General features: G+C 43.5%; 1 protein-coding gene across 1 annotated transcript; it reads left to right on the top strand.

Moving 5' to 3' along the window:
• The first annotated feature begins 1,478 nt into the window (after positions 1–1,478).
• On the top strand, positions 1,479–6,867 carry LOC122341145 (laminin subunit beta-1-like). Its single transcript, XM_043234492.1, has 5 exons — positions 1,479–1,507; positions 2,373–2,514; positions 5,871–6,030; positions 6,137–6,246; positions 6,790–6,867. Exons 1-5 carry the CDS (start codon positions 1,479–1,481, stop codon positions 6,865–6,867), a joined length of 519 nt encoding a protein of 172 aa, XP_043090427.1.
• Positions 6,868–12,998: the final 6,131 nt, after the last annotated feature.

Here is a 12,998-nt window from a genome sequence, read left to right as displayed (position 1 = left end):
GACAGACGTCACGTCCAGATCCAGGTGAAGCGTGTGCTTTTGTGTTGCTGAAGACTGTGTTGTGTGTAACAGAGTGCCGTCAGCTGATTCGCTGGTGTCTCAGTGCATCGGCATCAGACCGGCCCAGTTTAGAGGACATTGAGAGCCACCCCTGGTTAAACTGAACAGGTGTAAGGCCAGTGACACACACTTTCTGAATCACAGCAGAGTCACGGCTGGATTGTGTCGTTGGGATCAGTCTAGATCAATGCTTTTCGACTGTTTGTATAGGGAGAGCAGGAGTGACACAGGAAGTGCGGAGAACTGCTTCCTGGTCACCTTCAGTCCGGTGAGGGGCTCTGTGTGGATCCTGGAGGAGCTGAACACACAGCACCAGCAGAAACCAGAGCCTGAGATCAGATAGAGATTGGGGTTTTTTAGCTAAAGCGTGTTTTTCAGAATGAGAGTAGAGAGAAAAAAAGGAGAAATGGGACATTGTGTAAATAAGAGGAACAGACCGAGGCACTAGACACTAAATTGTACATATAATTCATATTTATTCATGTTTAGATGTAATAGATTTTTAGTTGGTTTGCAAAAGGAGTCTGTGCTGTCTAAAACCAGCTTGTGGTTTTGTAAATTAATTTGGTCATATAATGAAATGTAATTTCAATTATACATTTAGTGTAAATATATTTGAATAAAGCCTGTACGTTTGCAGATGATTGCAGTGTCTTTTAGTGGACAGAGGGTTAATGTGTGTATTTGTTTGTTATGTTGCACTTTAAGCGATACATTCTGCTATTTCTAAGGATTATGACAGGAACACAGTGAATTATGATAATACTGTATATTATACCTTTTAGTGCAAATACACTCTTGGAAATAAAGGTACAAAAGCTGTCACTGGGCGGTAGATTTTTAAAAGGGACATGTTTGTACCTAAAGGGTCCATTTTGGTAGCTTAAAAGGTACATATTAGTTCGTAAAGGTACATATTTGAGCCTATGTCACGTGTGTGGTTTGCGAGAAGGAGCACTCAATGAGAAAAATAAACTAAAACAGTTTTAATCCTCTAAAAACGAACAAAATAGCAATATAGCTGCAAGCAGGCAGGACAAAAAGGACCACACGCATTAAAGACGAGAACTGACGATTAAACAGAAGCAAACTGGAACTTAAATACACACAGGAATTGACTAAATTAACAAGACACAGTTAGACAATTAATAGAAAGTAGGTGACACTGAACACATGGGAGAAGACAAAACAACAACAAAAGAGTCCACACGTGTGACAACCTAATAGGTACAAAAGTGTATTTTTAAAAACGTATCGCCCAGTGACAGCTTTTTTGTACCTTCATTTTTGAGTGTGTGTGAAATACAAATAGAAAAAAACAGCAGGTTTGAAATGATCTGACATTATTTGCTCATTTAGCAGTAAGCTGTGTAAGTGTTAAGGTTTCTTTTAAAACACTTGAATTAATAAATGTGACGATGCTGGCCTCACAAAGAAGATCAGAAAGGTAACCTTATCCTGACTTGTTAAACCCTCATTAAACCCACTTGTTAAAAGCCTTTACAGCACGAATCCCATTCCAGAGCTGAAGAAATGACTAAATTCCTCTGAATTCTGATATTTTTGTGTTAATATCAGGCAATTGTTTTGGAGTTTATCACAATTCTGTTTTTGATGCATGTGTGAGTGTTGTGAGGAAGTCATTGTGCAAGAGTTTATGGAGAATATTATATGGCAACATATCTCTCGCTCTTTATGTACGGTCAGTTTAATTCTGTCAGTTTCCCTGAAGAAAGAAAGAGTAAAGAAAGGAATAAAGAAGGACAGAAAGAGAGAGAGAGAGAATCTGCGGCTGTCGGGAGTACATCTATTTATAGATATGTATTTGCCTTCAGGTATTTATAAACAAAAATAGGCATGAAATAATGTTTTCTAAATCATTAAAATGTGAAAATTGACTGGAACAAAAAGTATCAGAGGAAAATAGAAATCATGTCTTTATAGCATTTTTAATTAAGGCGTAGTACAAGACTTCTTTGTCGTACAAATAATTGTCGAAAGCAAAACATTTAGTAGAAAAATCTGACGTGAAGGAAAAACTATTTTTGGAATGAGCAATTTTGAGTGGGATTCTGGTTGAGAAGCACTTCACTAAAATGTACCATATCTGTGGAATGTGGTAGCATTGCCACCTACTGACCGGTTCATTGTTAATCAGATTTATATAGCGCTTTTAACAATACAGATTGTGTCAAAGCACTTAAGAGTATCAAACAGGAGAATAGTAAAGTAAAATGTAGTGTCTGTGCAGTCAAATGACAATAATAACTGGAAATGAATGTAAATGTTTGTATATTGTCTGGTTTTCACAGAAAGGAGGCGACGGATGTGAAAGACACCTCTGAGATGGTGAAGGAGGCCTTGCAGCAGGCTGAGCGCGCCCAGAGTTCAGTGACCGAGGCTCTGAAACAGGCCAGCGCTGACATCAAGGGAACGCAAGACCTGCTGGTCTCCGTAAGTCTACATTTCTAGCCATTGGTTCCAAAGGGGACCGTTTTAGCCATTCTTTAGTCATTAGTAATTTGACTTGATCTTTGAAGCAATTTGTGACTCTTTTGTTTAAAATGCGTTGGACTTGGAGCTAAAACTGAGTAACACCGCTCGAAGGCTGCTGAAGTTGGAAAGCGATGTAGCTTTGCTGAAAGAAAAGGCACTCAACACCTCCACCAGCGCGAACAGCACAGAGAAAGAGGCGGACAGCATCAAGGCACTTCAAAAATTCAAATTCAAATTTGATTTGTCACATACACATACATACATGGTACGACATGCAGTGAAATGTTTTTTACAACCTTCCAGCGTCGGAATAGAAAGCGAAAAATATAAAATATAAAAATATATATATACGAAGAAGTGTACAAAGTATAAAAGGTAAAAATAATATAAAGTGGCTGTGTGAATGTCCAATGTAAAGTGACTAGTGGAGTATTGTCCAGTGTAATTGTCCAGTTGTAAGTGGGTATCTGGGGAAAGAGGGGTGAACATGGGAATCCCGGTGATTAGGCGCTGGGTGTTCTCTGGTTCAGACTCCGAATGGCCTGCGGGAAGAAGCTCCTCCTCATTCTCTCTGTGTTTGCCTTCAGGAAGGAAAGCGCTTTCCTTAACGCAACAGAAAGAAGAGTCCATTGTTGGGATGGCCGAGGTCTTCCACGATCTTCCTGGCCCTGGTACAGCACCGCTTGTTGTAGATGTGCTGCAGCACAGGGAGGTCAGTGCGGGTGGTGGTGCGCTCAGCTGACCGCACCACCCTCTGAAGGGCTCGCCTGTCCTGCATGGTGCTGTTCCCGAACCAGGAGGTGATGTTTCCGTCCAGGACACTCTCAATGGTGCAGGTGTAAAAGTTCCTGAGCACCTGAGATGGGAGTCTGAAGTCCCTTAAGCGCCTCAGATGGTATAGACGCTGCCGGGCCTTCTTCACCAGGGTGTTGATGTGACAGGACCAAGACAGGTCCTGCGTGATGATGTGAACACCCAGGTACCGAAAACTGTCCACTCTCTCCACCGGGGTCCCCTTTGATCATGATGGGATGGTAAGAGCGCACCTGCTTCGTGCTGAAGTCCACTATTAACTCCTTTGTTTTTCTGACGTTCAGGAGCAGATTGTTCTCCTGAAGGTAGACCATCTCATCATTGTTGGATATCAGGCCCACCACGACAGTGTCGCCAGCAAATTTAATGATGGTGATGGAGTTTGTAGTGGCCACACAGTCATGTGTGTACAGCGAGTACAACAGGGGCTCAGAACACAACCCTGAGGGGCTCCAGTGCTGAGAGTGAGGGAGGATGAGGTGTGTTTTCCCATCCAGACGGCTTGTGGTCTGTCGGTCAGGAAGTTGGTGATCCAGTGACGCAGGGATGGGCTGAGTCCCAGGACCTCCAACTTCGAGGTGAGTGTGGAGGGAACTATGGTGTTGAACGCTGAACTATAGTCCACGAACAGCAATTTCACATAGTTCCTTTTCTAAAATCCAGGTGGCTCGTGGTTGTGTGGAGGAGGTGTGTGATGGCATCCTCCGTAGACCGGTTCTGGCGGTGGGGCGAATTGTAGTGGGTCGAGTGTGTCCGGTAGTGATGCGGTGATGAAGTCTCTGATTTGAGTCTCTCAAAGCACTTCATCTCTACCGTCGTCAGAACTGCGCGGTAATCATTCAGGCAAGAGGCAAGAGGTTTCTTCGGCACAGGAACAATGATGGACTGTTTGAACACACGAGGGACTGTAGACTGTTTCAGGGAGAGATTAAATATCTAAGGTAAGACTCTGTTATTTATTTATTTTCGTTTGAGTAGGTTATTTATATTTTGTAGTTTGTAGTTTGTTTATTATGTTGGCCTTGCCCTCTCCTGAAGATTTGCTTCCTCTGTTATTCATCTGTTCTTAAATAAATGAAAGATATTTATTCAAGACTGCGTTTGTGCTTTTCTGGATCAGGGATTGATGTGACCGTCCGACGCTTTTTTTTTTTGTTTTGTAGACTTTATTTGTTACAGCCTTGCGTGCCCCTAGACAAACGGGAGGCTCGTAACACTATCCCCGTGTTATAGGCTGCGGAGCGGGATCTCAGAGAGTCGTGGATAGTTTACCCACGGTTTACCCACGGCTTCTGGTTGGGAAACGTCCTGATGACTGTTTTTCTACCGTGTCATCCGCTAGTTTCCGATGAATCCCATCACTGCTTCTGTGAACACGTTGACGTCCTCGGAGCTACACCTGAACATGGCCCAGTCTGCGTCATCCAAAGCGCGTCCTGCAGAGCGGCCACCGAATGGTCAGACCAGCGTGACACCTCCCTCTGTACCGGGCTTCCTGTTTCAGCCTCTGTTTGTAAACAGGCACGAGGAAGATGGCGTCATGGTCCGATTTACCAAACGGTGGGCATGATTTTTGCCTTGTAGCTCTCTATGAAGGGTGTGTAGCAGTGATCCAGTGTCCTTTCGCCCCTGGTGGGGCAGGTGAGTTGCTGGTGAAAGTTTGGCGGTGCTGTGACTGGTGTGATGTTAGGTGATCGTGCTTGAGGTGGAATATAAACGGCACTGACTATGACCGAGCTGAATTCTTGTGGAAGATAGAAAGGGCGACAATTGATGGTCAGAAGTTCCAGGTTTGGTGTGCAGGAGCGTGAGAGAGGGTTGGTAAACAACTCGCACCAGCGATTGTTCACCATCAGACACACTCCACCTCCTCTTGTCTTCCCCGACTCCATTGTTCTGTCCATGCGGTAAACAGAGAAAAACTCGGCCGGTTGTATGGCGTACCACTGGGTTCAGCCATGTCTTGGTGAAGCAGAGGAGGTTGCAGTCCCGCACCATGTCTCTCTGGAACTTGATCCTTGCCCTGAGGTCATCGAGCTTGTTTTGCAGAGACTGACGTTGGCTAACAGGACACTAGGTAGGGAGCGCGGCGTGAGCGTGCCCTCAACCTGTTCCTGATGCCGGCTCGCTTCCTCGTGGATGCGGTGTGGTCGCGCCCTTTGTCTTCGACAGGATCTCGCTCGGCCAACATGGGTCCGGGTTTAAAACGGCGAAAGGTGGGTGCATTGTACACCAATAGATATAAGAGTGGCTCGGTCATATGTAGTAATAGCCATCTTATATAAAGAAAACAGCGTAGACTATTTAAAATACAAACATACTTAACAAAAAAAACAGAAAGTTTTGCCGGAGCGGTCGTGGACGGCAGCCGACCTCAACGGCGCCATCTTGCACTTGCTGAGCAGCTCAAAAGGTGCATGAATCACCTGGATATGATACGTCATCTCTGCTAAGAAGTGTTGTGGGTTTGTAACCTATACTATACATGACTGTTTATGCAGGATCTGGATTCAGAGCTGAAGGACAAGTACAGTAGTGTCGAGCAGGTGATCACACAGAAAGCAGAAGGAGTGGCAGAGGCCAAGAAAAGAGCAGAGAAACTCCAACAGGAAGCCAAAACATGGCTGCTACAGGCCAGCGACAAACTCCAGCTGCTAAAAAGTATGTCAATAACGCATCTCTAATTAAAGCATTAGAAGAGAACCATCACAAAACATTAACTTTTAAATGTTCTCGCTTAAAAGAACAATATGTCTGTGTTTTTCAGATCCTGAGAAGAACTATGATGTAGATCAGAAGCTGCTGGAGGACAAGGCCAATGAACTGGTGGATGTGGATAAGGCTGTGAAAGAACTGCTTCAGGAGATCAGTCACAAAGTCACCGTCTCACAGCACCTGACTGTTTTAACACTACTACTGACTGCTTTGGGAACATTTATGAAATTACCTTCTACGTCAAATCCCTGAGAAGGTTTTGTGAGTTTTACCCATACTTTATGATCACTGTATGGAAGGGTGTTACACACTTTTATGAACACGAGAGAATGCGATTTGGATTTTAAACCATAGCAGACCAAAGAGTGAATGTAGGATATGCCCAACATAACTATGAGACTGCAATTACATTGACCTCATTGTTTCAATTTTAGATTAGAGTTAAAAAGTAAAATAATATAAATGTAATTTTTACAAACGTTTTTGTTTACAGATACTTGGACCAACTTGTGAATACCATGAAAGTTCAAATCAGAATAAACTCAAGTGTGAAACTGACATTGTTATTGTGTAAATTTCTCAAATCAAGGAAATCAATCAATCTGAGGAAACCTTAAAATATGCAAACAACACTGAAGACTGAAGTGTATTGTGAAAGAAAATCACTCTTTACTCCAAAATATTTTTACATTTGTTTATTTTCAGTTGTTGGTTTTATTGCTGGAAAATGACACTGATATGGACCGGGATCATGGCTGTAGACTGGAGCTGGACCTGTCCTGAAGCAATGAGGCTCGCAGACTGATGATACATGGAGCCCGCAGACTGATCTAAACGATCCAGATAAAGATCTGTTACCTATTCTCAATTGCCCTGTGTATCATCAGTCTTGGGCTACAGCTCTGACATTGTTCTTGTGCTCTTGTGGATTTGCTTCTGAATCAGACACCAGTCGTGTTGTGTTTGTTACTACGTTACAGCTGCGTTATTTAAACTCGCACACTCAGAAGTGTTCAGCTGGGATCAGGCTTTATGAAGAACAGTCAAGATCTTCCACAGTGACTCAATCAATCATTTGTTATTTAAACTTGCCTTATACACACAGAGGCATTGTCATGTTAGAGTCCTGTCCATAAATCTGTATCCACAATTCCTAGAACATCATTGTATGCTTTAACATTACGATTTGTACTCATGGATATTATAATAATAAATACATACTAAATTTAATGATAAAATTAATAATAAAGTAGTTCAACCTGTTTATTGGAAGTGGGTGACCCAAAACTTTTGTCAATATAGTGTATAAAGATACATTTACATTTGTGTTTACATGCATTTACTTCAGTCTTTTATCTGTCTTTATCTCTTTAGACTGCTTTTGGACACATTAAATATGATTTTTTTGCCAAACACCTACTTTTATTCAACAAACCTTACCTGTATTCTGCGAGACTTACTTTTAGTCAACAAACTTTACCTGTATTCTAGAGGACATATCTTAACTCAACAGACCTTACTTGTACTCTAAAACACTTACCTTTAGTCTAGAAAGCATACCTGTATTCTACAGGACTTACCTGTTTTCTAAATCACTTACCTTCATTCAACAAATCTTACATGTATTCTACTGGACTTACCTTTAATCAACAGACCTAATCTGCATTCTACAGGACTTACCTTTAGTTAACAAGCTGTACCTGTACTCTTACCTTTAGTCAACATACGTTACCTGTATTCTAGAGGACTTACCTGTTTTCTAAATTACTTACCTTAATTCAACAAGCCTTACATCTATTCCACAGGACTTACCTGTTTTCTAAATCACTTAGCTTCATTCAACAAACCTTTCCTGTATTCTACAGGACTTACCTTTAGTCAAATCAAATCAAATCAAATCAAATTCAAATTCCATTGGTCACATACACAGACATACGTAGTACGACATGTAGTGAAATGCTTTGGGCCATCATCCCATCCACATCCAGATACAAGATGGGGTTAGACATGATGGGATGACAGAAATAAGGAAGTACAGCATTTACATGAGGAAGGGTGAGGCGAGAAAAAACAAAAAACAAACCCAGACTGTGCTCCTAGGGGACCTGTCACCAAGCCAGCAGAGGAGCTCTTACCCTGGGTGATCTCGCGATCACTCCTCTGCTGCTACTTCCTGTTCCAGGACTATAAAACTGTAGCAAGCCACCTCGCCTGCAGGTTGCATTGTTTCGCCTGTTTCTTTGTTAGATCGTTTGTGGATTATTGTTTCTGATTTCCTGGTTTTGACCCTGTCTGTTTTTCGGTTTTCTGATTGTTTGCTGCCTGACCTGACCATCGCCTGTTTCTGGATTTTGTTATTGCCTCGCCTCCTATACATCTGTTTGCCCTGTTTGACGCTGCCTGCTATGACCATGCCTTCGCTTAATAAAAGCCTGCATATGGATCCGCACGCCTCAGGCCCTCATTCATGACAGAATGCAACCTCACACCAGGATCCAGCGGCTTTTCACCTGATCCATGTCCAGGTAGGACCCTCGCTAGACGTTTATTGGCCCTCAAGCAAGGCACTCGATCAATTGAGGATTATACTCAAGAGTTTCTGGACATGGCTTACCTCTCTGACATACCTGACTGCTTATTGATTGAGTTGTATCATGAGGGAGTAAATCAGCCACTCAAGACAAAACTTGTTCGTGAGGGTCCACGTGAGTCGCTTGCACAGTTTATTGAGTTCGGTTTAGTGACTGTGGGGTCAGCTTTCACGTTGGGTGTTGAGGAGGAAAAGGATACAGCATCAACTCCAGTAATGGCTGCCTTCCCAGAGCCGCTGCCCAAGATGGCCGCCTTCTTCCCAGAGCCGCTGACCAAGATGACCGCCTTCTTCCCAGAGCCGCTGCCCAAGATGGCCGCCTTCTTCCCAGAGCCGCTGCCCAAGATGGCCGCCTTCTTCCCAGAGCCGCTGCCCAAGATGGCCGCCTTCCCCGAGCTGCTGCCCAAGATGGCCGCCGCCTGCCCAGAGCCACTTCCCAAGATGGCCACCGCCTGCCCAGAGCCGCTTCCCAAGATGGCCGCCGCCTGCCCAGAGCCGCTTCCCAAGATGGCCACCTGCCGTGCAAAGCCTCCAGTGCCCGCGCTCGTGCAAAACCTCAAGTTATCCCACCCTCCCACCCTTGCTACACGCCGCCGATGGATCCCAGCAGCCCCTGCACTCATCCTCTGCCCTCCACCTGGAGCTCACCACGGGTCTGCCAGTCTCCATCGCCGCCGTGGGTGAAGGATCCTCGCTTCATCGTTCCGCCTCCGAGTCCCAGACTCCACCTCGGCTTGTAGACCCATCGGCCCCCTGGGCTTCTAGCTCCCTCCTCTCCACCGTGCTCCGCCAGTCCACCAGCTCCACCAGGCTCCATCGTCTCTCCAGCTACGCGCTTGGTCGGTCGTCGACCATCCGTCGCCTCAGGATTCCACTCCTCCAGCTTCCTCGTCCCTCCATCCTCCGGCTCTGTCAGGCTCCTCCTCCCCGGCTCCACCTCAGTCCTCTGGCTTCACCCGCCTCTTCTTCTCCCCCGTCTCCGCATCAGTTGCCGAAGCCTGCGGTGTCGCCTAGGACCTCCAGCGCCTCTGTGTCACCCTGGCTCTTCGGCTCTCCGCCTCCGCCTCAGTCTCCTCGACCACCAGCTCCGCTGCCATCGGTCGGCCCCATGGAGTCGATGACAGTTACCTCTCCATGGCTCCTCCCTCCGTCGGCTCCACCACTGACCATCATGGCTGGGCTCTGGATCGCCTCCCGCTCCGGACTCCTCCTGTTTTTCTCCCCTGGCTCCTCCCTCCATCTCTTCCTCCTTGGACTCCGTTTGCTGACCCCCTCCTGGAACCCCCTCCCAAGCTCACAGTGTTTTTTGTTTGTTTTATGGAGTGCCAGGAGTCGCTCCTAGGAGGGGGGCTATGTCACCAAGCCAGAAGAGGGGGCTCTTACCCCTGGGTGATCTGCGATCACTCCCTCTGCTGCTACTTCCTGTTCCAGGACTATAAAAACTGTAGCAAGCCACCACCTGCAGGTTGCATTGTTTCGCCTGTTTCTTTGTTAGATCGCTCGTGGATTATTGTTTCTGAGTTCCCTGGTTTTGACCCTGTCTGTTTTTCGGTTTTCTGATTGTTTGCTGCCTGACCTGACCATCGCCTGTTTCTGGATTTTGTTATTGCCTCGCCTCCTATACATCTGTTTGCCCTGTTTGACGCCTGCCTGCTATGACCATGCCTTCGTTTAATAAAAGCCTGCATATGGATCCAAGACGCCTCAGACCCTCACTCATGACAGGACCACAGTGTGATAACGGGGAAAAAAAAACACCTCAGCAATAGAAGAAGATAGTTTAGACACTTTGACAACATGTAAAACAATGTAAAGTCTCTGGGTCATTGGGATCCTCCACTGGCGAGCAGTCATCCTTCTCTGGCAGCCGTCAATGCAGCGTTGATCCAGACCTGTCTGCCAGGCAGGCGGAAAGGTGGGAGTGAGGAGTGCGAGAGCGTCTTCACTGCCGTGATCTACCGGGGGAGTTGTTTTTCCAGCAGTGCATGGTAGAGGGAGTCGAAACCAGATAGGAATGGAATTTGTTTAGGCTTGGTGCGAGTAGTCGTAAGCAGTTTACCCGAACAACTCTATTGTCCATTGTGGTCCCCAAATTGATCCATTTTTCGATGCAAAGCCTCGAGCTTCCCCATGATGTTATCCAAAGTGCGGTTTACAACCACAGTCTGAGTCCCGACAGATCTGCCCACTACTTCAGTTATTCCAGGCAGCCTTGTGGGGCTGTGGACAGCTGCCCTCGTTCTCTCAATTTGTCGATATACCAGGGCTATGCCCAATCCGATCAGCAATAGCCCCGTAATCAAAGTTCGAAATGAAAGATATCTTCAATATCCTCCACGGAAAGAGGTGTGCAAGCACACGAGACGCCACTTCTCCCACGCGTCCATCGAATACCCGGCTGCCATCGTCCCGGCAGGACAGTGGGGGTCCCCCTCTTCAAGAAGATAACCTTACTCGTGACTTCTAAAACACTGACCTTCAGTCAACAAACCTTACCTGTATTCTACAACATTTACCTTCAGTCAACAAATTGTACCTGTACTCTAAAACACTTATCTTTAGTCAACAAACCTTACTTGTATGCTACAGAACTTATCTGTACTCTATAGGACTTACCTGTACTGTACAACACTAACCTTTATTCAACAAACCTTACCTGTATTCTGCAGGACCTAACTGTATTCTACAACACAAACCTTTATTCAACAAACCTTACCCTGTACCTTACAACATTTACCTATAGTAATAACATAATTTTAGAACAGGTTTTTGAAGTTTGCTTTTCTGCTGCAATACCTTTTTCGAATTATTTTTCTTAAATAATGACCCCTAAACACTTGCGCGTTTACTGTTTGATGTTAATGGAAAGACGCTAAGCCCTAATTTGTGTTTCCTTTATACTGCAGATGTATTTTAATCTTAACCTATATTACATTTGAATTTATTCAGCCATGTAAGAAGCACCAGGAAAAATTAAATAAAATAGAGTATCCTTCTATGTTCTAGAAGTTCAGTAAATGTGAGAATAAAGAATATATGCGTGTTATAGGTTCATGTAAATGAATTTATGATATTGTTCATTTTAAAATGGAATGTTAATGATTTAGAAATTTAGAAAGCCTATAGGACAACGAAAACAGGCTATGTTAATACCCAATGTATCTTAATAGAATTATTTCGAAGCTACATCCACAAGTCGTTACAACAAATGCAGTTTCTGAGTGAATCTGTAGTACATTTTACTGTAGACTGATTTTAATATGAAATACAAATGTCAATATATGTTGTTTTATGGCAAAAACTTTTAAATAAATAAATAAATGAATTGGCTCTATATTCATTTGTGCTAATTTCCAACAATACATTATGCAACTCTACTAAAATGAATATCAACCGCAAAAATGTCAACAACATAAAACGACCACTAGATGGCAGCGTACAAAAGGTCTCGGGGGTCACCATCACAAACCACAACACAGACATAAACAAGGTCTGTGTCTTTCAAAGTCAATTCATTTTCATTGTGTTTAGTATTGTAAGAGCGAGGATCCTTAGAGACAAGTCAATAAATCAAGCAATTTCCATAATTACAAGCAGAAAACTCTTGCTGAGCTCCATTGTGTTTTAATGCAGCTCAGTTTATTTTATTTATTTTTTAAAGCACACTGGTTTGATCATATCAGCAAACTTCACTATAGGGACATTTGTAATGACAGACAAAACAGCTTACACCCCATATTAAAAGTGACAATAGCTTACCAAATAATAATATAATTTATGCTCATTTTTAACAGATGGTCACCAGACAAGAATAGCTGGACTTCCTTTTAGTCCTTCCCTTCTGTTTTTCAATTTTATGACCAATTTTGTTTTTGTTGCCGAACTGCAAAATATGCTTTTCTTACATACGTTTCGGAAAAAATATCTAGAAATCAAAATGATCAGAATCAGAATCAGAATCACTTTATTGCCAGGTATGTTTGCACATACGAGGAATTTGTTTTAGTGACAAAAACTCTACAGTGCAACACGATAACAAGACAAGACAGATATAAAGAGAATTATGTACAATATACAAAATATAAAATGTGCAATACAGCAAAAATAAAAATAGAAAAATAAAAATATATACTATAATTATTGCTTCCTTTTAAGAAAAAGTGAGTCAAAATTAAGTGAGAGATTTTTCTTGAAAAGTCTGTCAGTCTTGAAAATCCTCTAATTGAAGATTTTTTGAATATTTTGGCTGGACAACAATGAAACAAATCTAAACAAGAACAGCAGTTTTTTTGCAGTGTAGTTCATACAGTAGCATATTTTACGA

Source organism: Puntigrus tetrazona, unplaced genomic scaffold (genome assembly GCF_018831695.1).
Source record: "Puntigrus tetrazona isolate hp1 unplaced genomic scaffold, ASM1883169v1 S000001140, whole genome shotgun sequence".
NCBI classification, from domain to species: Eukaryota; Metazoa; Chordata; class Actinopteri; order Cypriniformes; family Cyprinidae; genus Puntigrus; species Puntigrus tetrazona.
This window is presented reverse-complemented; position numbering and strand designations above follow the sequence as displayed.

Excerpts from the sequence above, each read along its gene's own strand:
- LOC122341145 (XM_043234492.1), top strand. The coding sequence starts at position 1,479 with ATGCTGGCCTCACAAAGAAGATCAGAAAG. Across the intron at positions 1,508-2,372 it reads TCACAAAGAAGATCAGAAAG|AAAGGAGGCGACGGATGTGA; the intron begins GTAACCTTATCC and ends TGGTTTTCACAG. Across the intron at positions 6,247-6,789 it reads TTCAGGAGATCAGTCACAAA|TTGTTGGTTTTATTGCTGGA; the intron begins GTCACCGTCTCA and ends GTTTATTTTCAG.